The sequence below is a fragment of the Panicum virgatum genome, chromosome 5N, assembly GCF_016808335.1.
Source record: "Panicum virgatum strain AP13 chromosome 5N, P.virgatum_v5, whole genome shotgun sequence".
Taxonomy (NCBI): domain Eukaryota; kingdom Viridiplantae; phylum Streptophyta; class Magnoliopsida; order Poales; family Poaceae; genus Panicum; species Panicum virgatum.
In genome coordinates this window covers 5,916,198-5,939,700 of record NC_053149.1, presented here as the reverse complement: position 1 = coordinate 5,939,700, position 23,503 = coordinate 5,916,198, and the positions used below count along the sequence as shown (strand labels likewise).

The 23,503-nt window shown below is 48.6% G+C and overlaps 3 protein-coding genes and 1 long non-coding RNA gene across 8 annotated transcripts; 1 reads left to right on the top strand and 3 right to left on the bottom strand.

Moving 5' to 3' along the window:
• The first annotated feature begins 1,750 nt into the window (after positions 1 to 1,750).
• Positions 1,751 to 12,720, top strand: LOC120676752 (ABC transporter C family member 3-like). Of its 5 annotated transcripts, none has more exons than XM_039958082.1 (11): positions 1,751 to 2,410; positions 7,682 to 9,166; positions 9,266 to 9,352; positions 9,430 to 10,059; positions 10,157 to 10,321; positions 10,390 to 10,684; positions 10,789 to 11,003; positions 11,209 to 11,514; positions 11,618 to 11,681; positions 11,817 to 12,056; positions 12,155 to 12,720. In XM_039958082.1, the coding sequence occupies exons 1-11, from the start codon at positions 2,210 to 2,212 to the stop codon at positions 12,256 to 12,258; spliced, it is 3,792 nt and encodes a 1,263-aa protein (XP_039814016.1). In that variant the 5' UTR covers positions 1,751 to 2,209; the 3' UTR covers positions 12,259 to 12,720. The 5 variants fall into 5 exon arrangements, with proteins under 5 accessions (XP_039814016.1, XP_039814012.1, XP_039814013.1 ...); XM_039958078.1 differs by having other exon boundaries at positions 1,751 to 2,434; positions 7,697 to 9,166; XM_039958079.1 differs by having other exon boundaries at positions 1,751 to 2,461; positions 7,724 to 9,166.
• Positions 12,721 to 14,045: 1,325 nt separating this feature from the next.
• On the bottom strand, positions 14,046 to 15,402 carry LOC120676754 (transcription factor HY5-like). The gene is made up of 3 exons (XM_039958083.1): positions 15,003 to 15,402; positions 14,528 to 14,895; positions 14,046 to 14,405 (listed from the first exon to the last, which is right to left on the bottom strand). The coding sequence occupies exons 1-3, from the start codon at positions 15,118 to 15,120 to the stop codon at positions 14,304 to 14,306; spliced, it is 588 nt and encodes a 195-aa protein (XP_039814017.1). The 5' UTR covers positions 15,121 to 15,402; the 3' UTR covers positions 14,046 to 14,303.
• A 1,969-nt stretch (positions 15,403 to 17,371) lies between these two features.
• On the bottom strand, positions 17,372 to 18,380 carry LOC120674296. The gene is made up of 2 exons (XR_005675042.1): positions 18,024 to 18,380; positions 17,372 to 17,549 (listed from the first exon to the last, which is right to left on the bottom strand). It is a non-coding gene; the product is annotated as an uncharacterized LOC120674296 (long non-coding RNA).
• Positions 18,381 to 22,069: 3,689 nt separating this feature from the next.
• Positions 22,070 to 22,944, bottom strand: LOC120674132 (MAPK kinase substrate protein At1g80180-like). Its single transcript, XM_039955255.1, has one exon. It carries the CDS (start codon positions 22,739 to 22,741, stop codon positions 22,382 to 22,384), a length of 360 nt encoding a protein of 119 aa, XP_039811189.1. The 5' UTR covers positions 22,742 to 22,944; the 3' UTR covers positions 22,070 to 22,381.
• Between the last annotated feature and the right edge of the window lie 559 nt (positions 22,945 to 23,503).

Below are 23,503 nucleotides of genomic sequence, written 5' to 3'. Positions count from 1 at the left end.
CAAAACTCGACGGGAAAAAAATGGTGACTTCGGTGGCAGGCACTACTACGGTATCAACATCGTCATCAATCCACCGTGGATCCCTCATCACCATACTACGAGATGCTAAGAGCAAGTATTATAGCTGGCTGTAAGCCGGCTAAATAATAAGGTGGAGGAGAAAAGAGAGAAGAAGTGGGCTGTAAGGTTACAGCCGGCTTGAGCACAAGAACCAAGAAAATCTGTGAAAGAGACATGGGGGCCATATATTAATTGTGAAGAACTAACTATTGTACAGATGTGTTGAGAAAAGGCTGTAAGGATCACAGCCGACTTGTTGGCTGTATTACTAGCCTTGCTCTAAGGGCGTCTTTAATTAGCGATTTTTTTTGGGTTTGGCTACTGTAACACTTTCATTTTTATTTGGTAACTAGTGTTCAATTATGGACTAATTAAGCTCAAAAGATTTATCTCATCATTTACAACTAAATTGTGTAATTTGTTATTTTTTAAACTACATTTAATGCACCATGCATGTGTCTAAAAATTCGATGTGACGAGAAATCTTGAAAAAATTTGGGAACTAAATATGACCTAAGTGGCAATTTTGAACACCAGGAATGCACTACTACGGTATCAACATCATCCTCAATCAATCATGGATCCATCATCCATAGATGTTTTTTTTTGAAGGAAATCATCCATAGATGTTTAAGTGGCCATTTTGAACATCAGGAATGCTGGTTTCAGGTGACCAAACCCGCTGACGTCCTTAAAACCGGCACTTCTCTGAATGCATTCAAGTTGATTCCACCAAGCATCGACCACTGCCTGCTTATTTGCTCACACGTGTCCAGCGCCCAGTTTTGGTCTTGATATATCTGATCATGGGGTTCCCTTTGATCTTCCCGTTCGATCCTCATCGAGGTTTTTAAACTCGCTCAGGTATATCGTGTCACGTACTACTACTACTACTCACCCCAGCTTGTTTGTTCGAACAGAGACAGGACCTCGGCAATGCGGCCCGTGATTCGCTAATCTCAACTGCCCCCTCTCGGCCTACGCGCGGCGCATGCATAATTTTTGGAGGAGCGCGCAGAAGATCTCTGCGGCCGGGCCGGGGGACGAGACGAGCAGCGACAAATCCCAATCCAAAAGCCCTCGAGATTAACCACCTTCCCCTGTAATCTTCGTCTAAACTAAACGCCCTGCGTCGTTTCGGGAGGTTTTCGTAGCCGGGAGATCCCCTAATCCCTTTCATCTGCCGTTCGATTCTTCCCCGCGGGTGGGGGCGGTGAGGGTGAAGGTGTCTTGCACTCCAAGGAGCCGAGCCGAGCCGAGGGCCGCGCGCGGCAGCCGCGTTTGACCGCCACCACCGGGCGGCGGCGGCGCTGGTGCCTGGTGCGCGCGGCGACGTGTGTCGCCTATATAACCCCTGACCTACCCCGCCTCCACCTCACTCACAGCCGAGCCACTCGTTGCCCCACCCCCCGCATAGATGCCCCCGTCCACGGCCGCGCCGCCCTACGCGGCGGCCGCGATGGCGGCGGCAGGCGAGGGGCCCGGGGCCCTCCTCCCCGTCTCCTTCCTGCAGCAGCCGCTCTTCATCCACGGCGTGGGCGCCGGGGCCCACGTTCTCCTCGCGCTCGCCGTCGCGGGGCGGCTCCTCCGCCGCTGCGTCCGCGGCCGCGCCGGCGCCAAGGACGGGGACGGCGCCGGCGCGTCCCCCCGCCCCGGCGGGCGGGGCGCGTCCCGCTGCTACGGCGTCGCGGCCTGCGCCACGTGGGCGCTGGCGGCGTTCCACGCCCTGCTCGCGGCCTACGCGTGCTACCTGGGCGCGGGCGCCGGGTGGTCGCGCGACGCGGCGGCCGAGCTGGCGGACGCGGCCGCGCGCGCCGTGGCGTGGCTGCTGCTGGCGGCGTACATCCAGTTCGGGTTCGGGCGGCGGCACGACGAGCGGTTCCCGGCGCCGCTCAGGCTCTGGTGGGCGCTCTTCCTGCTGCTCTCCGTGCTCGCCGCCGCCGCCCACGTGGCGACGAGCCTCGGCGGGCTCCCCGTGCCCGCGCGCTCGTGGGCGCTCGACGCCGTCTCGGTTGTCGCGGCCGCGGCTCTGCTCTGCGCCGGGTTCTTAGGCGGGCGGGCGGGCGGCGGCTCTGCGGCCGAGGAGCCTCTGCTGAACGGCGCGCATGGGGCGGCGGTCGGGAGCGGCCGCACCGCCGCGGAGGCGTCCATGTTCACCAGCGCCGGCTTCCTCAGCGTGCTCACCTTCTCGTGGATGGGGCCCCTGCTCGCCGTCGGCCACAAGAAGACACTCGGCCTTGACGACGTGCCGGGCCTCGACCCCGGCGACAGCGTCTCCGGCCTGCTCCCGACGTTCGAGGCCAACCTCGAGGCGGTCGCCGGCGACGTCTCCGGCTCCCGCCGGAAGGCCGTCACGGCGTTCAAGCTCACCAAGGCCCTGGTGCGCACCGTGTGGTGGCAGGTCGCGGTGACCGCGTTCTACGCGCTGGTCTACAACGTCGCCACCTACGTCGGCCCGTACCTCATCGACTCCCTGGTGCAGTACCTCAACGGCGACGAGAGGTACGCGAGCAAGGGGCAGCTCCTTGTCCTCGCCTTCATCGTCGCCAAGGTGTTCGAGTGCCTGTCGCAGCGCCACTGGTTCTTCCGGCTGCAGCAGGCCGGGATACGTGCGCGGTCCGCGCTGGTTGCCGTCGTGTACCAGAAGGGGCTCGCGCTGTCAAGCCAGTCGAGGCAGAGCCGAACCAGTGGCGAGATGATCAACATCATCAGCGTCGACGCCGACCGCGTGGGGATCTTCTCATGGTACATGCACGACCTCTGGCTGGTACCCTTGCAAGTCGGCATGGCACTGTTCATCCTGTATTCCACCCTCGGGCTGGCTTCGCTCGCCGCGCTCGGCGCCACCGTGGTCGTCATGCTTGCCAATGTGCCTCCGGGGCAAATGCAGGAGAAGTTCCAGCAGAAGCTGATGGACTGCAAAGATGTCAGGATGAAGGCAACGTCCGAGATCCTGCGCAACATGCGGATTCTGAAGCTGCAAGGGTGGGAGATGAAGTTCTTGTCCAAGATCATTGAGCTGAGGAAGACAGAAACAAATTGGCTGAAGAAATACCTCTACACATCGACTTTGGTCCATGGAAAAAAATTTCGACCGGTAAATCCGGTTTACCGGAAAATTTACCGTTACCGGTAGTGTCCGAGAAATGGATTTCGGTGATATTTCGCATTTACCGTTTTCAAATTTGAAAATTTCAAAAAAATTAAATAAAATAGGGTAAAAATCTGATAAAAAACTAGACATTTTTATGAGCATTTTGGACTAATATTTTTTGTTGAAATGTAACCTCATATGTTGTGTAAAAAAAAAAGAAAATGAGCTTTTACTGTTGAACGACTCACCTTATCCATTCGCACGCCCCGAGCAGCCGTCCACCCTCCCCATTTCTCCTCCTCCAGTCCTCCGACACCCGAGCTGCTCCCTCCTTGGCTCCCGGCGATTTCCGACCGGATCCCACCGGTTTCCGCGCTCGTGGAGGCGGTTTCCGACCGGCAAGAAGAGGTTTCCGGGCGGGCGCGGGCGCCGGTGCCGCTGCCGGCCGCTCCCGTCATTTCCCGAGCGGAAATCGGGGTGTTTCGGCCGGATTTCGTCGCCGGTCGCGCGTAGCTTCCGCTTGCTCCGGGTTTTGCGGTTTTCGGAAGTTCCGGCCGGTAAATCTTTGATTCCGACCGGTTTTTCTCCCTACCGACCGGATCCGGCTGCTGTGGGTAAGGTTTTTTTTGTTTGAATTTTTTTATGGTAGCAAGTAGTGTAATATAAGTATTAGTAGAAGTATACAATGTTTTTATGGATTAGAAAACGAGAATGTGCATGTATTTGTTATTCATGTTTTGTTATGTATGTGTATGAGTACAAATGTGAAAATTAATATGCATGTGTTATGACAAATTGAGAATGTGCATGTTTTTTTGGTATGTGAATATGCATGTGCATGTGTATGAATGTTGCACCGTTGCAGGTAAATGGTTGACCCTGTTTGGGAGCATGGAGAAAAAAGGGGATCGGGTTTCAAGTGCAAGTATTGTGGCACATCAAAGAGCGGTGGAGGGGCAACACGGTTCAAGGACCACTTGGCACATAGAGGTCATGATGTTATTGATTGCCCTTCGGTTCCCCCCGCGGTGAAGAACTTTTTCATTAGTGAGTTGGACAAGATAAAGGCGAAGAAGTATGAAAGACAGCAAGATAGACGTAGGAGAGATGCTGCAGCTCGAAGTACTCAATATGTTGACTTTGAAGGTGAGGAAGAAGAAGAAGAAGAGCAGGATGATGAGTTGCAGCAAGCTTTGAGACATTCACGGGAAGAGTATGAGTTTAGGCAAAGGGCTGGTCCAAGGTATGAGAGGGGTGGTGGTTCTGGATCAGGCCAGGCACGGGATCCAGGTGGTGGCTCTAGACCAATTGGGAGGATGTTTTCTAGGAGTCGGTCACATATCCCCGAGCGGGCAAGGGACTATAACCTTGCTACTGCTTCCGGACCGAGGCAGCAGAGGATTGATACGGGGCCTTGGACGTCTAAGGGGAGGACTGCGAGAGAGTTGCTGGGTAGGGCGTGGTCAAAGGCTTGCCACTCCGTTGGTATTCCTGGACGGAAGGTAGATGACCCTTACTTTAGGGCGGCCATCATAGAGACACAGAAACAAGGTAAATAATCATTTATTATTGCATGCCAATTTGTATTGTACATCCCGGATCATATGTGATTATTGCATGCAGGTACTGGGGTCACGATCCCAACTGGGAGGGACATTGATGGAAAATATCTTTCAGAGAACGTGGAGGAGATAAAGAAGGAGATCAACAAGTGGAAGCAAGAGTTCCCTGAGTATGGTGCCACTATCATATGTGATTCATGGACCGGTATTTCTCGCAATAGCGTAATCAACTTCTTGGTATATTGCAATGGAATGATGTACTTCTGGAAGTCTATTGATGTAACTGGAAAAATACAAGATCATCATCTCATACTTAAGGTAATCATTTGTATTTTTCTAATGGATCATGACATTTGTAAGAATTTGTAGTTTTCTAATGGATTCCAACAACTTGCAGGAGATAACAATTGTTCTGAACGATATAGGGCCAGAAGATGTGATTCAGATAGTCACTGATAATGGCAGCAACTTTAAGAAGGCTTGCAAGCTGTTGGCAGAGGAGTACCCTCACATTGTGTGGCAGCCATGTCTTGCCCACACGATCAACCTCATTCTTAAAGATATTGGAAAGTGGGATGATCACAAGGCCATGATTCAGAGTGCCCAATATATTTGTCAATGGTTATACAATTCTAATAGTGTGCACTCCATGTTTAAGAGTGCCACTGGTGGGGAGCTAGTTAAATGGAATGCAACAAGATTTGGCACTAACTATATGTTTCTGGAGAGTTTTATGAAGAAGAAAGATCAATTTATGATATGGATGATGTCAACTGAATATAGATCATCACGCCACTACAAGACTGAAGCAGGCAAGTATGCATTCGAATGCATGACCTCTGTTCAATGGTGGGCAAACATGCAGTATGTTATTAATGATGTGGAGCCTCTCTATTCTTTTTTGCGATTTGCTGATCAAGACAAGACTCCAACTTTGGGTGAAGTTCTTATGGAGTACGGCAGCCTCAAGCGTACATATCATACCCGGTTCCATTCAGATATGGCAAGGTGTGACAGGATCATGGAAATTGTTGACAGAAGGTTGGCTAGTGTGTTCGAAGGTACGTATGCGCACACTGCTTGTGCCGTACACCCATATGCTTGTTATGCGTTTGGAATATCAGAAAATGTCTTTGGAGACCTTCGGAAAGGGCTGGAGAAACTTTTTGACATCGACAGAGCAGCACGTGCACTACAAGAGTATGAGCTCTTTCGTCGAAAACTTGGAGAATTCTCATCTGACCTTGCTGCGAGGATGGCAAAAGATAGAGGCACTTCTCCAGCTAGTTGGTGGGCTATGTTTGGTTCAGAAACACCACATCTTCAGATAGCAGCTAAGCGACTACTCTCTCAATGCGCATCATCAAGTGGATGTGAAAGGAATTGGAGTTCCTTTGCCTTTATTCACACAAAGCTTCGCAACAGGTTAAGCAGCATGAAGCTCCATAATTTGGTATATGTGCACTACAACCTTCGGCTTCGTATTCAGCGTGCAACAGCTACAGTTGAGGCAAGTGATTTCGATCCTGCTACTAGCTTCATGGATCTCTCATTGTATCGGCAGACCAGGCCAATTGAAGAATGGATGCAGCATGGTAGATCAAATAGAGCACCAACCTTAGATGAAGATTCTGATTTTGCCGACCCTCCTGTGCCTGCTCAGATCTTGACTGACCTCGCACGTAGGGTGGGTGAGCCAGTAAATGTTGATGATTGGGCCAGAGAGAATATTGGTGACACCCACCTAGGGAAAAGAAAGACCAAAATTCCTCCAAATCAGTCTAAACGAAAAAAACAAAGAAAGGGTGACGTTGAGGAGGAAAGCATTGGCACTGACGATACCACACCAGAGCCTAGTGATGATGGACATGGTGGTAGTGGTGGTGATGATGATGACGACGACGACGATGACGATGATGGTGATGGCAATGAGGGTGGTGATGACAATGACGATGATGATGGGGATGATCGTGGTGGTGCTTCTACTAGTGGTGCTCCAACTGGTGCTATGAGATTTACGGGAGAGACTGCCTTCACTCATGCCACACAAGATCAAGATCATGGAGCACCCAGCTCTCAACGTCGCACAAGAAGCAATACTCGTCCATTAGGCCCGTACGACGGTGAGGATGATGGTAGCTCTACCTCTGTCAGTTCCACCTACAGCTACCCGTCGGCACCCTCCTTTGTGTGGCCACCACAACCACATCCGATGGCTGTCCCTCCGCGTCCTCTATATGGATATCCCCATATGTACTATCAAGGATATCTCCCATATGGAAATCCTCACATGTACTATCAGGAATATCCCCCAGAGCAAGATCCCTCCGAATGAGTACCTAAATATGTAGGTAACACATCTTATTTTCTCACTTGCATTCATTTCTTTTACATCTTCTCACCCATTTTATTTATTCCTTTTTATAGGATTCGACGTTACAATGGGAGTCATCAACAATTTCCGGTCGGTCGTAAGGTTTTCCTATGGGAAAACACCGAAATAAAAATTTTAGAGTATATTATGTGTTAACTATTTGAGACTTGTATTATTTGAACCTATATTTTATTTGAACCTATAAATTGTGTTAACAAGTTGAACCTATATTTTATTGCATTTGGATTGTGGTTTGTATTGATATACATATGTTTTACGTCAATTCTATTAATATTTGCTTTGTAAGAAAATCATTATGCATATTGAACTATTATATATAAGAATTAGATATAATTCTCTGAAAATATTACACTTCTCTTAACACAATTTGTTGTTTTCTACCGTGGTCAACATTTTTCGGTAATTATGCAGCCTATTCCACCGAAATTACAACGGAAACCGGTCGAAAAATACGAAATTCGGTGGTTTCAAATTTGAATTGGTTTACCGACCGGTAAATCCGGTAAACCGCCGGTTTTCGGTATTTTTCCGTTACCGGTGCGGTCCGGTAAATGACTTACCGCCGGTAAGTTTAAGCTCACCAAGGCCCTGGTGCGCACCGTGTGGTGGCAGGTCGCGGTGACCGCGTTCTACGCGCTGGTCTACAACGTCGCCACCTACGTCGGCCCGTACCTCATCGACTCCCTGGTGCAGTACCTCAACGGCGACGAGAGGTACGCGAGCAAGGGGCAGCTCCTTGTCCTCGCCTTCATCGTCGCCAAGGTGTTCGAGTGCCTGTCGCAGCGCCACTGGTTCTTCCGGCTGCAGCAGGCCGGGATACGTGCGCGGTCCGCGCTGGTTGCCGTCGTGTACCAGAAGGGGCTCGCGCTGTCAAGCCAGTCGAGGCAGAGCCGAACCAGTGGCGAGATGATCAACATCATCAGCGTCGACGCCGACCGCGTGGGGATCTTCTCATGGTACATGCACGACCTCTGGCTGGTACCCTTGCAAGTCGGCATGGCACTGTTCATCCTGTATTCCACCCTCGGGCTGGCTTCGCTCGCCGCGCTCGGCGCCACCGTGGTCGTCATGCTTGCCAATGTGCCTCCGGGGCAAATGCAGGAGAAGTTCCAGCAGAAGCTGATGGACTGCAAAGATGTCAGGATGAAGGCAACGTCCGAGATCCTGCGCAACATGCGGATTCTGAAGCTGCAAGGGTGGGAGATGAAGTTCTTGTCCAAGATCATTGAGCTGAGGAAGACAGAAACAAATTGGCTGAAGAAATACCTCTACACATCGACTTTGGTCACTTTCGTGTTCTGGGGAGCTCCTACCGTTGTTGCTGTGGTGACTTTTGTGGCTTGCATGCTCATGGGGATCCCATTGGAGTCCGGGAAAGTGCTATCTGCACTGGCCACATTCCGCGTGCTGCAGGAACCAATATACAACCTTCCTGACACGATTTCAATGGTGATTCAGACCAAGGTGTCTCTTGACAGGATAGCATCCTTCCTATGTCTGGAGGAGCTGCCCGCTGATGCTGTGCAGAGGCTGCCAAGTGGGAGCTCAGATGTTGCAATTGAAGTCAGGAACGGGTGCTTCTCCTGGGAGGCCTCACCACAATTGCTGACGCTGAAGGACCTGAATTTCCAAGCTCGGCAAGGCATGCGCATTGCAGTTTGTGGGACGGTTGGTTCCGGCAAATCAAGCTTGCTATATTGCATTCTTGGCGAGCTTCCGAAGTTATCAGGAGAGGTTAAGATTTGTGGGACGACTGCATATGTCAGCCAGTCAGCATGGATACAGAGTGGCAAAATACAGGACAACATACTGTTTGGCATGGAGATGGATGATGAGAAGTATGAAAGGGTCCTTGAATCCTGCTCACTGAAGAAAGACTTGGAAATTTTGCCATTTGGTGACCAGACTGTCATCGGAGAGCGAGGAATCAACCTTAGTGGCGGGCAGAAGCAAAGGATTCAGATAGCCCGCGCTTTGTATCAGGAAGCTGACATCTATTTGTTTGATGATCCATTCAGTGCAGTTGATGCTCATACAGGATCCCACCTTTTCAAGGTACATGATTCATTATACTTAAGCAGTTAAGTTCCATCTTCTATGTTCAGTAGAAATTTCCAACCACACTACTAGGTCTCTTACCTGCTTATATTGCAGGAATGCTTGCTTGGGACTTTGGCTTCAAAAACAGTAGTTTATGTTACGCATCAGATTGAATTTCTACCAGCAGCTGATCTCATTCTGGTGAGAATTTTATTGGTATTCTTTTTATGGATATTGATTGCAATAAAATGTATCTCCTTACTAGGATTGTAATGTAGGTCATGAAAGATGGGAGAATAGCACAAGCAGGCAAATACAATGATATACTTGGTTCAGGGGAAGAATTCATGGAGCTGGTTGTTGCTCACAAGGATGCTCTGATGGCATTGGATGAGATTGATGCCGCGGATGGAAGCAAAGAGACCTCCCCTTCCAGAGGCACAGCAAAGCTGACCAAATCACTATCATCGGCCGAGAAGAAAGACAAACAGGACGAAGGGAACAATCAGAGTGGACAGCTGGTGCAGGAAGAAGAAAGGGAGAAAGGCAAAGTTGGATTTTGGGTCTACTGGAAGTACCTTACCTTAGCCTATAAGGGAGTTCTTGTGCCGTTAGTGTTGCTTGCGCAGATACTTTTCCAAGTACTACAAATTGGGAGCAATTACTGGATGGCTTGGGCTGCTCCCGTTTCAAAGGACGTTGAGCCTCCAGTGAGCACGTCAACACTGATATCTGTCTATATCGCTTTGGCCGTTGGAAGCTCATTCTGCGTCCTCTTAAGAGCGCTGTTTCTTGTAACGGCTTCATACAAGACAGCAACTCTGTTATTCAACAAGATGCACATGTCCATATTTAGAGCTCCTATGTCATTCTTTGATTCCACTCCAAGTGGGCGCATCTTGAATAGAGTAAGTAATCTGCATGTGACAAATTTCTTAGGTCCAACCTTTTTTTTCCGACCATGCTAACACATGGCCACATGGACATGGATTCAAAACTTTTCAGGCTTCAACTGATCAAAGTGAAGTGGACACCAGCATCGCTTACCAAATGGGCTCTGTTGCATTTGCTATCATACAACTTGTTGGAATTATTGCTGTGATGTCTCAGGTTGCATGGCAGGTCTTTGTTGTTTTCATTCCTGTAGTTGCAGCGTGTTTCTGGTATCAGGTACGCCCATTTTATCCTCATTGAGCTGCAACGGTTAAATGCATCTAATTACTCATGCCTTTTTGCAGAGATACTACATTGACACAGCCAGGGAGCTGCAAAGGCTAGTAGGTGTTTGCAAAGCTCCTATCATACAGCATTTTGCAGAATCAATAACAGGATCGACTACCATCAGAAGTTTAGGCAAGGAAAATCAGTTTGTTTCAGCAAATAGCCATCTAATGGATGCCTACTCTCGACCGAAATTCTACAATGCTGGAGCGATGGAGTGGCTTTGCTTTCGCCTGGATGTGCTGTCATCTCTTACATTTGCCTTCTCTTTGATATTTTTGATCAATCTTCCACCCGGTGTCATTGATCCAGGTATCACATTAATTCTGAACAGTTTCTATTATTTCACTCAATGGTTGATAAAAATGGTCTGAGTTGAAGCGAGCTTGTAACTAACTTTGCATCCTACCCATCAGGGATTGCTGGTCTTGCAGTCACATATGGGCTTAACCTGAACATGCTCCAAGCATGGGTTGTCTGGAGCATGTGCAATTTGGAGAATAAGATCATATCAGTAGAGAGAATTCTGCAATATATGAGCATTCCTGAAGAACCCCCGCTTTCCATGTCAGAAGATAAGTTGGCTCAGGACTGGCCATCTCAAGGAGAAATTCAGCTCCGTGACCTCCATGTAAATCCTCTTTTCCTGCATTACAATTTTGCTCCGAAGAACCTGCATGATTTTTTCATTGTTAATGAATTCACAGAAATCAAGTCTGGAAAGAAAACAGTAACTCTCTCATCATACATCTGCACAAGTGATATATTAATTATAAAAAATGAAAGGATAATCATATGCTTGGTGGAACAGCCTGTTAACGTCTAGTTTGACGCAGGTGAAATATGCCCCACAGCTGCCATTTGTTCTGAAGGGACTTACAGTCACATTTCCTGGAGGCCTGAAAACCGGTATTGTTGGAAGAACAGGAAGTGGCAAATCTACCCTCATACAGGCCCTTTTCCGTATCGTGGACCCAACTATGGGCCAGATACTAATAGATGGCGTCGACATTTGCACCATTGGTCTGCACGATCTGCGATCCAGATTGAGCATCATTCCTCAAGAGCCAACCATGTTTGAGGGTACTGTAAGAAGCAACCTTGACCCTCTTGGGGAATACATTGACAATCAAATCTGGGAGGTAACTTCACCTCTCACGTCTTCCATTGCTTGTCTGTTTGTTACACTCTCACATAACAACTTTTAGCGAAATTGTAAAATCTATCTGTTACTCTTCATTCCAGGCATTGGATTGCTGTCAGCTAGGTGATGAGGTTAGGAAGAAGGAGCTGAAGCTTGACTCACCAGGTCTGATTCTACCTGTTCATTTCTTCCATACATCATTAACGTTTTTCCCCCAGTACATGTTTCTCCAAAAATGCAGGCGTGGCACATGTTCCTGGGTAATATTCTGAAACTCCTCTGAAAAACTTCCGATTGCAGTGATAGAGAACGGCGAGAACTGGAGCGTGGGTCAGCGTCAGCTCGTGTGCCTCGGTAGGGTAATCCTGAAACGGAGCAAAATCCTCGTCCTGGACGAAGCCACCGCCTCGGTGGACACCGCCACGGACAACCTGATCCAGAAGACGCTCCGGCAGCAGTTCTCCGAGGCGACGGTCATCACGATCGCGCACAGGATCACGTCGGTCCTCGACAGCGACATGGTCCTGCTCCTCGACAACGGTTAGCGCCCACGAATCTCTGAATTTTTCTCTTAACGCCACCTCTGGGTTTCTGTTGCGAGGCGTGTGGCCTGACGCCGCGGCTGCCGTTTGCCACAGGTGTGGCCGTGGAGCGCGACACGCCGGCCAGGCTGCTGGAGGACAAGTCGTCGCTCTTCTCAAAGCTCGTCGCGGAATACACGATGAGATCGACGCACACGTAGCCGGCAGCAGCAAGAAAAAGGCTTCGTGCCGCTTCCCTCCACGCCGTTGAGGGGGTGGCAGGGCTGGCTGGCTCGCCGACCATGCCGGCGGATTGTTACTGGTCGCCGGCGGCCAGGTAGGCAGGCTGACTCGTCGATGATGCCGAAAAATTTAATACCGATCGCGTTAGTGCTAATGCGGAGCTAGCGCCAACCTAATTGCTGCGACGTTGAGGGTTCAGGAAGGGTGAGGTCAGGTGGCTAGAAAGGGGGATAGAAGTAGTAGTGCTCATGTCTGAGCAGGCTAGCACAGTTTTTTCTCTGAACATTAGAGAAAGAACCGTGCCCAGGATATCATGTGCTCTGACCACGGACTACACAGGCCGGGGGATGTTTCAGAGATTATTGTAATCCAATATTTTGATGGTCGAATAAAATAGTGAAGCGTCAGCAGGTTGGTGAAGAAAACACACCTGTTGTTCTTACGCTGGCTACAGCATTCTTTCTGGAAGGCCGTGATGCGAGCAAGCGTGCAGGAAGGAATACGGAGAATGTGCCGGCCCTGTTGCTTTCAACAAGTTTCCACTCTCTTCGAATTGAGAGACGGGCGTCGCATTCAGCTTATTCGTCAAACCATCCAAGTGACCCAACCACCGCATGGCATGTGCACTCATGCGCAAAGACGCATCATCTCACATTCACACGTTGCCGGCCACGGCCACCCCCACACCGTCGTGGCCGTGTTGAGATCACAACTTCAGGTTGAGGCCAAAGCTTAAGCAACAACCAAAGAAAAGGGCCAAGCTAAAAACTCACACCAATAGACCCAACATGCATTGCCGTTTGCAATCATCTTGTGAAGAAGAGCATCCTGGATTCCCGGCGCAGAAGATTCTAGCACCAAATCGTCCAACAAGGTTCCATGCTCCGGTATCCAATCCTCACCTTTTGCTACTTGGCGTGTGTTATTGTCATCACGTTTTCTCTGCGCACGGTGGCGCTCTTTCGGTGATCACTTTTTCTTCCCCCTCTCTCCAAAAAGTGGCGCCACATCAACTCCGGCACGGAAATTCTTGGATTGCATTGCCAAACTGCAGGGATGAATTACACGAGAGCAAGGAAGAATTACACGGCGTGCTGACACCCTAAATCCTACCAAGGCTATGTTTAGATCCCTGGAAAAGTGGGAGAAAAAGTAACATCCGACACTGTAACACTTTTCGTTTGTTTGTGGTAAATATTGTCCTACCATGACCTAACTAGGCTCAAAAAATTCTTCTCGCAACGTACATCAAAATTATGCAATTAGTTTTTTTATTTAACTACATTTAGTAATCCATGCATGGGTCATTTGCTATATTTAATATTTCGATGTGATGATGTGATGGAAAGTTTGGATTGTGGGGGGGGTTTTGGGGGCATCTAAGGCCCTGTTTAGATCCGATGGGGTGTAAACGCAAAAAAATTTTACAAAGGAATCTAGGTAATTTGAAGTACTAAATGAAGTCTATTTGTAAAACTTTTTGCACAGATGTGTTGTAAATCGCGAGACGAATCTAATGATACTAATTAATTCATGATTAATCAATAATTAGTGGATGGTTACTGTAGCATCGCTGTTGCAATCATAGATGAAGTATGCTCGTTAGATTCATCTCGCGATTTACAACCCAACCATGCAAAAAAATTTATAAATATACTTCATTTAGTACTTTAAATTAACAAGATTCATTTACATTTTTTGCGTTTACGATTTTTTTGCGTTTACGGAGTGGAAACTAAACAGGGCCTAAACACACCCCAAGAAAGAACAAACTGCTACTGGTAGTTCTACAACGGGTTGATGGGACGGGCAGGTAAAAATAGTACAGCTACATCAGTGAAACAGACGACCAAGAGAGTAAGGGGCACAGTAGGAAAAAAAAAAGAAGGGAGGACGAGAAGGGGAAAACGTCATCAGCAACAGGAACGAGAACGAAGCCAGCAAATGTCCTAGCGTAACAGACTAACAGTGGGGGTCAGATCAGGCGAGAAAAGTTCACAGCTCCTAGCACGAACCGGCGCCATCAGCTCTTGGTGAAGTGGTGCTTCTTGTCGCCGCCCTTGCCGGCGCCGGCACCGCCGCCGCTGCTCCTCTTGCTCGCGTGCGCCGTCGTGTTCTTCAAAATCTGCGCGGCGGCAGCAGGCAGCATCAAGGAGTCAGGACAGGAGGGGGAATGTTTCGAACCGAATCGGCGAGTCGCCATGCACGGGGAGCGAGGGAGAGAATGGTGAGCGGCGCGGAGCCGACCTGGCGGAGCGTGTTGTTCTCGTTCTGGAGCGTGGAGACCCGCTGCTCGAGCTCGGCATTGCGGAGCTCGAGGTCCTTAGCCTTCGCCTCGAGCTCCGTCAGGTACGCCTTCTTCCGCTCCCGCGCCTGCTGCGCCGAGACGCGGTTCCGGAGCAGCCGCTTGAGCCGGTTCTGCTCCTTGTCCCCGGCGGTGCGCCCGCGCTTCTTCCCCGCCGCCGGCGGCTGCCCCTGCGCCCCCGTTGCCGCCACCAGCTGCCCCTGCTTGCCGTCCTCCTTGGGGCGCTCGTCCGCGCCCGCGCCCGACGAGGCCGACGCCGACGCGCCGCCCATCTCCGGCACCCGCCGTATCTCCTCGTCGCTCTCCACCCCTGCGACATGCAGGCATCAGCTCCAGCTGCCGAATTTAGCTAACGGGGGGAAAAAAGGAGAGCGCGCACGAAATCTGCCAAGGCCGATGCATGGGCGCGACACCTACCTCCTTCCCTGAGGTTGTTGGGTGCGGAGCTGGAGGAGCGCTCGCTGCTGGAGGGGAGCGAGCTCGTCGTGCTCGTCTTCGCCTGCTGCTTGTCCTGCTCCTGCTCCTGCGCCGCCATCTCCCTCCTCCTCCTCTCTCTTCCCCTTCCTAGAAGTCCAGAACAGATCAAGATCTCCTTCCTCCCCAAGTCCCACCACCACTCCTCCTCAGGCTCCGCCGCTCCGCCTCCTCGAGAGAGAGAAAAAAAAACAAATCTTTGCGCACGCCAGAAGGGACAGAGACAAGGGGGGAAGAAAAAGCAGATGCAGATCAGACGAGAGAGAGGGCGGGGGAGGAGAGAGACCAGAGACGGAGTCTGTGTGCGGGACGGCGGGGAAGAGGGGGGCGAGGAGAGAAACGGAGGTCGGTGGGGCTGGGGGTTTTTGGATGGGACGCCATCCCCGCCGTGTACGGCAACGCCATCCTACGGCCGCGGCGGGGGAAGCGTGGCGCGTCGCGGCACCATACACGCCTCCACCGCATCTGACGGCGACTTCCGGAACGCGTAGCTGCGCGCCCATCCCTGCGATCAAGCCCCACTTGTCATATTCCCAGCAATCACGCACGCCTTTTTTCTCTCTTTATGCTCGTCCTGTTGGGTGGCACCCAACTTTGTTATAATCGTGTTAGCGTAAAACTGCACATAACGAAGCCACATTTGAATGGATTTCACCTCAAAATCATGTGAACTTCCACCCAATTAGTTTAGAGAATTACGCTTAGGGATGGTAAAGGATTTTAATTTTTATCCTAGATAATTTAAGGACCGGGTTTTAAAAAAGCCGGGATCAAATCTAATTCAATCTTGAACTAAAAAAAGTTAAGAATCAAATAGGATTGTGATAGATAATTTAAGGACCGGGCTCTAAAAGAGCCGGGATCAAATCTAATTCAATTTTGAACTATAAAAGTTAAGGATCAAATAGCATTGTGAAGAGAGTATTAAAACCATAGCCTATTACCACTCCTAATTCACCGTGTTCGGCTGGTGTGGAGGGCAGCAGCAACCTAGCAGCCAGCAGCCTAGCAGCAGCGAGCAGCCAGCAAGCCGAACGGCTGCTGCCGCCAGCAACAGACGGAAGCAGCCAGCAGCAGCGAGCAGCAGCCTAGCAGCAGCGAGCAGCCAGCAACAGACGGAAGCAGCCCCCTCCTTACCAGCCGAACACTGTGATTATGCTCACACGTGGTTCACTATCTTCCCCGTGGTCCGTAGCAATGTCCTTATCCAATAAAGCCTAGTTTTGAATTCCGGAGACCTATCGACCTGGTTGCGGTGGCAAGGCGGTGGGTGTGGTGGCCACCGTAATGTGGTTATGTGGTAGATCGTATGGTGGTGGAAATCCTTGTATGAGGTGTCACATCTTTAATTTTGCCATAGAAAAGTGTGGTAAGCAATGGAAATGAACCAGGCAAGTCTCAAGACAATCATCAATAGAACATACGAGTAGGAGCATCTGAGAAATTGTAGCTAGTCAACCCCCCTTGATCCATGGACGCACACCTTCACGTAAAAATATCCATGCGCACACACCATCACGTAAAAAAATAATTTATGCAGATAGAATATAAGAAAAATAACAATCGTATAGGAGCGTGTTTCTTTTTTTCCTGGAAAAGCGGAACTTTTTACACCATTGATAATTCCTGGAGACACCAATCACTAGCATGGCAATGCTATGCTAAATAATAATATATACTCCGTATATATATTCCTATGAAAAGATCGAATAAGAAATGGAATAATCTACTGACACCGTTGCGACCCCGTTCACCAGTTACCAGCATCAACCGCTCCTTCCGGGAAGGAAGTATGAAACATGTGGAACCCCAGCATCAGCGACACCAATTAGGTTATGCTCATGAGTTACTACTAGTGGCAGCCTTCTTCCAGTTCGTTGGTGGATCCTTGTCTGAATCATGGGAAAGCAACTTACTCCCTCTGTCCCAAAAAACAAGTTATTCTAGAATTCAAATTTTGTCCCAAAAAACATGTCATTTTATCCTATATAGAAAGTGCATGCACATATAAGAATCAATCAGCGCCAAATAAGGATAATAAATAAGGGCAAACATGATCATTTTACCTTTTTGTTAATTTGTCCTAAAATTTCTAGAATAATTTATTTTTTGGGACGGAGGGAGTATTCCTGAAGCGTGGACCCTGCTTACTTTTTCCTTTTAATTGTTTGCCAAATGACAATCATGGTCTAGCACAGTGCAATCATAGCCATAATAGATCCGTTTATGCCCAAGTTCTCAACGCCAGGAAAAAAATCAAGGAGGGGCTGAAAAAAATGCTACAACAACACAATACCATTATGTCACTCTTCAAAAAACAAATATGATAGTTTGAAGTAGTTTTATATTAAAACATCGATAAACGATGAAAATCGCAGAATACATCATGAAAAATAAAGGATGTAGTTTATTCGTATTGAAAAGCCAAATTATGAAACTAATAGGCGCCACGTGTGTCGGTGACACCCATTATTCATCCGAAGAAGCAATCTACACAAAATAGACACAATTGATTAGTCAAACGTATATGGACCTCCAAATTATGAATTTAGTCATTCTTCTCATTGAAAATTTTCACTTTTTTGAGTAATGGCTCCCATCCATTTTCCCTCATATCCTGCAAGCCATCTTTCACATCCATTATCAAATACATTGCGCTTTCCAAGTTGATAATCATCAATAGGTTTGCACTTTCTCAGATCCCCAATTAAATTCGAATGAACTAAACTCTGCTGAAGGTTTCTTTGATTGAGATGTGCTCTCATTAGTATGTGGAATTGAAGCACTTGAACTTGAAAAATATGTATGTGGAGTTGAAGCACTTGAACTTGCAAAATATGTGTGTACGGTTCTAAGTCTGTCGTACCAATCAAATACATTGAATCATCAATCATTCAAAATGAAAATTGAATCACAGATTCACGGACAATAAGACAAAAAACTAATTTAACTTAAGTTATTCACCTAATTTCTTGCTATGCTAACGCACTGCTTGGAGCCTCGCAGCCTGGGTGCTCGACTGCTCGCCTCGGCAGCCTGGCCGGCTGGCCCCCTGCAGCTACCGGCCGCAGCACGCCAGCACGACTGCTTTGCGCCTGTTTCGCTCGCCGCGCCTGGCCGGTTGGCCGCGGGGCGCCTGCCGCTCGCCGTGCCGCCGCGCCTAGCCGGCTGGGAGCACGCCGCTTACCGCTCGGCGCTCGGCCGCTCGCCGCTCGCCGCAGTGCGCCGCCGCTGCTTGGCCGTCGCCTCCGCTCGATGGCCCTGGCCCCTTGCCGGATGGATGGGTAGGTTTGCTCTATCCCCCTGCCTTGTGCTTGTGCGGTTGGGCCTTGGGCCTTGGACAGTTCAGCAACTGGACATTTGGGCTTAAGTGGCTGGAATTTTTAGTGGGCCGAGACCGTGATGACTAACTCATGAGCAGGGCAACGCTCCGACGGCCCAACCAATCGTCTTCTACCTTGAGACAGACCTCCAGCCTCCCCTACTGCTTGTTCTTGGACCAAAAATCCATGGAGGGGCTCCATGGCTCCGGTGGCGGTGGGGGTGGAGGGGGGGCTCGAGTCCCCCTGACCCACCGCTGGATCCACCTCTGTGGTGGTAGTTTGCTGGTCCGCGAGTTTGTCCTCCTCCACACCAGCGTGGGCAGCCCCTTTAATAAAAAGACTTGGATAGCCCTTTTAATAAAGAGGCTGCCCATGCTGCTTGGCAACGGCGTCGGCTTGGGTTTACGACTCGCTGGACTGATATCGAGTGAGAAGCTCTACAGTACCCTCTTAGTCATCGTCCCATTTGTCATGAGCATGCTGTCCCCCACCGTCCCATTTGTCATGAGCATGCTGTCCCCCACCCCCCTCTTCGAGTACCTCGAGAGGAAGAAGGACCTTGCCGCGTCTAGCCAGTAAGTATAAAGTTAATTATTTTTTTGATTTTGTTCAACGGTGTCAAACAGGTAACTAACAGTGCGTGAATTGCAGTGGTAAAGGTGAAGCTGAAGCCCGATGGCAGCAGACAGCACTCCTGCTTCCACTCTGCCTGGCTCGACTGATGACCGCTTCAGTGATCGACAACTATCTTTTTTTTGAAATAAAACTCTACTGCTATCTTTTGTTAGTAATAATCCTAGCACATTAGCTTTGCATGTTTCCTATTTTGCAATGCATGTGCACGAGCACCGACCTGTGGGCAGCCGTGTGAACGTAGGAGGGCGCAGCGGGAATAGCTCGCACGACCCTGGAGTGATCGGTCGTGGCCACGGCATCGTGAACGTGGGGATGGACACGTTCAGAGCGTGGTGTGCGGCGGCCCTCGAAAAAAAAAATCCAGCGTTCCATACAAGAAGAGCCCAACCATTTTAGCACATGTTTGTACTATTTACATTAACGTACGAACAGGAGTATAGAGATGCAAACACCCTGTAGAGCTGACAATCCATTGAAGTCAGTGTCATATGCTGTAAACAATAGGCCAAACAAAATTTCAGCCCCTGTTTAGTTCCTAAAAAAATTTCTACAGTACTTGTCACATCGAATCTTTGAACACATGCATGGAGTATTAAATGCAGTTGAAAAAATAACTAATTACGTAGTTCAATTGTAAATGACGAGACAAATCTTTTAAGTCTAATTAGTCTATGATTAGATATTAATTGCCAAATAATAACGAAAGTGCTATAGTATCCAAATCTAAAATATTTCGCGAACTAAACACAGCCAGAACGGAAAGTAGAAGCCTTTTTCAGAACAGGGCAAGGGCAGTAGGAGGTCCAGCCTGAAAGCAAATCTGCTTCGCAGGACCGCAAGCATGATGACAGTTCAAGGGTTAAACAACACGTCCACAACCGCGATGAGCCAGAAAAGCACATACCACAAGCCTTTCTTCAGTAAGAAAAGTTTTAATATTGCAACAATAGTGCACAACAACAACAACAACATAGCCTTTTTTTCCCAAGCAAGTTGGGGTAGGCTAGAGATGAAACCCGAAAGAAATAAGTTCAAGGTTCAGGCACATTGATAGCTAGTCTCCAAGCGCTCCTATCCAAAGCTATCTCTTTAGAGATGTTCCAATCCTTAAGGTCTCTCTTAACCGACTCATCCCACGTCAGTTTAGGTCTACCTCTACCCCTCTTTACATTATCGACTAGCTCAAGGATCCCATTACGCACCGGCGCCTCAGGAGGCCTTCGTTGGACATGTCCAAACCATCTCAGCCGATGCTGAGTAAGTTTCTCCTCAATTGGTGCCACCCCGACCCTATCCCGAATAACTTCGTTCCGGACTCTATCCCTCCTTGTGTGCCCGCAAAACCACCGCAACATCCGCATCTCTGCTACACTCAGTTGCTGCACATGTCGTCTTTTTGTAGGCCAACATTCAGCACCGTATAATATCGCCGGACGAATTGCTGCAACAATAGTGCACATTGAAAAAAATATTGATAGAAAAAAGGGATAGGTAAAATGGGACACACTTCGGAAAAAGAACTTAAAGCGCAAGAAAATAAAGGTACATACTAGAAGAAGGATGGATTGTGGTTGTGGATATCCTGCATGGCCTTTCAAGCAATTAGTTGACTGAGAGTGACCACATGAATTAGTTTTTTTTTTTAAAGAGTGACCGCATGAAGTACCAGAAAACTCGAGAATATGCAGGAAGGTCAACAAGCTAGTTACATGGTCCGGAAGAAGATATGCTGACAGCGACCTCAGAGAAGACTATGTACTGCTAATTGTATATAACTTGATAATCCTATTCCTATTTAGTCAACATGCAAAAATATTGCTTTAAATATTGTGAAGGGTTAAATGACCAAAAGAGAGTGTGTAATGGCCAAATCAATCTCTAGGTTTCCTTTAGATCGAATTCAGACCAAAAGGCCGTCATAGTTCTAGAAATAGCTGCAGAAACTTGATCTCAGCCTTGTTGCTGGTATTATTACTCTCACATACTAGTTAGAATTACCATCTAATTGTGCTTACTATGGAAAACCTCATCAATAATTCTTTTTTGTGACTCATCAAATAAGTACCACTACCAACCATTTAATTTTCCTCTGCCGTATATGATATTGAATTTGACTGATTAGCTATTTCAGATTTTGAGCCTAGAAACAAATATAAAAGTTCTTCTCACCTAGTGCACCTTGGTACTTTCCTCTGTAGCAAAAGCTTACTATATTTGGTTATCATCAGAAAACAAACGCCACAAAAGTTTCAGATACGGCCCATCTCTCCGGCAACCAGAGGCAAAGTGCATCAGGCCAACCTGCCCACCTGGAAACCACTAATGGATAGCTTTACTAGTAGAAATTCCATTCATACGCTTCAGCAGTGTGCCCATATTCTGCTTGTTCATGTCGTATAAGAATAAAAAAAAAGCTGCAAGGCCTTCAAGGGTTTCCTAGATACGCCAAGGGAAGACAAAAATGATGGACAATAGTGAAGACGTACAGAAGAAAACGTCACTAACATGTTCAATGTATAAACAATGCAACATCAGGTACTTGTGCCACTTGAGAGCATTTGAGCAGCAGAAGCCAAGAAGATGGGATCAAATATATACTATATATATGGGGGGCAATAGCCTTCAGTTTGCTTTTGCGTAGCAATTCTTCCAATCATTGTTTAGGCAATAATTGAGACAGATAAACTACCAAGCAGCACCATCCAAGACCCAACGCCTGCGTCCTGGATAATCAACCAGTGGATGTCCTAATCTACCGATAAGTATTCGCATTTCTCATAATGATCTTATACGGCATTTTGCCGCTTAGAAAACTTAATGTCTCAACCAACAAAGGGAACTAGGTTACCAGCAGTCCAAAAGGTGCAAATCCTTTCATAAGCACGAAGATTTAATATGTCCTAAAGAATCAATCAAGATCATGAAATGGATTTGTTCTATCAGAAAAGATACGATGCCGCAGCATATCAGGCAAAGATAAATGACTTCTTTTTTCACACGTGTTGAGCATGTAACCAACAATACTCTGTTGGTCTTGGATGTGTACCGATCTTGAGATAAAACAAGAGCACCATGTTCATGTAGAAGGCGCAGAAGCAAGGTCAAGCAAGACATAATGTTTCATGTACATGGGCGTTTACACATATATACACAGTATGCTACAAAGAGATGCACATACTCTAGCATGTATAGGAAGACAGTCACTCAAGAATACAGTTTCCTGTATTCAAGAATATAGGAAGAAGGAGAAGCTCACAACCTGTCCAAACTACAATTATACATCTCATATTCTAGCATCCACACATGACTTGAACTTCTGCAGGCTCAAGAGGAACTGAAAGACTTGAAGGATTTTACATCGCCTTAGTACCTTCTGGGCTTGGATGGCTCTGAAGCTCCACCCTTCCTGAAGATCCCACAGAAGATGCAGCCAGGAACCTTGGGTGAAGGCGGGTCCAGGGCTGGGGCTACACGCCGGGTATGGAAGCCCTGGTTGCCGTCGTCGTGGCGCCGCCTGTGCTCCGCGCCGTCGTTGCGCCTGCGCAGCTGCAGCCCAACGGAGCCGACGCTGCGGGAGTGCCTGAGCTCCTTGAACTCCGTGGCTCCAGTGCCCTCTGGCTCCCCCTGGTTGCCGTCCTGTGAAGACATGAGCCTCTCATCCCAGACCAAGCCTGATGAGCCGGACCTCCTGAAAGTTTGTGAAGATCGCTGCAGCCCTGCCATGGTTACTCACCTCTGTTCTTTGGTTTGTGACTGGAGGTGTCTGTGTGTACGGTGTGCAATGGAGGAGGAGGAGAAAGAATGGTATGGCCGTGGCTAAATACGAAGTCCACAAATGGGTGAGGACGAGGCAAATTGCAGGGATAGGGGGCCCGATGATGGCGACGCGCAAATTTGCTCAAGAGTTAGGGAGGTTAGGGAGGTTTGTCTGCACTCTGAATTGACATCACGCCATGAGCTAAACTAAGACAAACCATCCACTGTGTATTCTAATCTATGGTTGCGCTACCCCAGACTTAAGGTTTTAAACTTCTAATCTACTCAAGTGCTGACGAACACATCAGCCCAAAGTATCAACCACGGCAACTACTGATGTATCCTGTAATCAGCCAATAATGCCGTTCATTCATTCATGATTCTTAATTCGTCGGCCATGGCCGTCAACATCACTGCACTACTGCAGCAGCAGTCCACGGTAGAAAGCTCAGCTCTGCACACATTGATGCAGCAAAGAGCAAACCTCCTCCACGATCGATCCACAACAAAAACACGGCGAAGCCTCAGCCTACTTTTTTTTTTGTATCTCCTTCTCTTGTTCTTCAGAAAAGAGGCACAACTCAATCGAGGTCGAAGTGGCCTGAACGGCGGCCAAAAGAAAAGAACCGTGTGGCGAGCAGTTCTCGGCAGAGCGCGAACAGCAACGGACTGTTCATGGATGCCCCCCAGGTGTGTGTTCGCTGAGGCGAGGAAGAAGGCGACGCCACG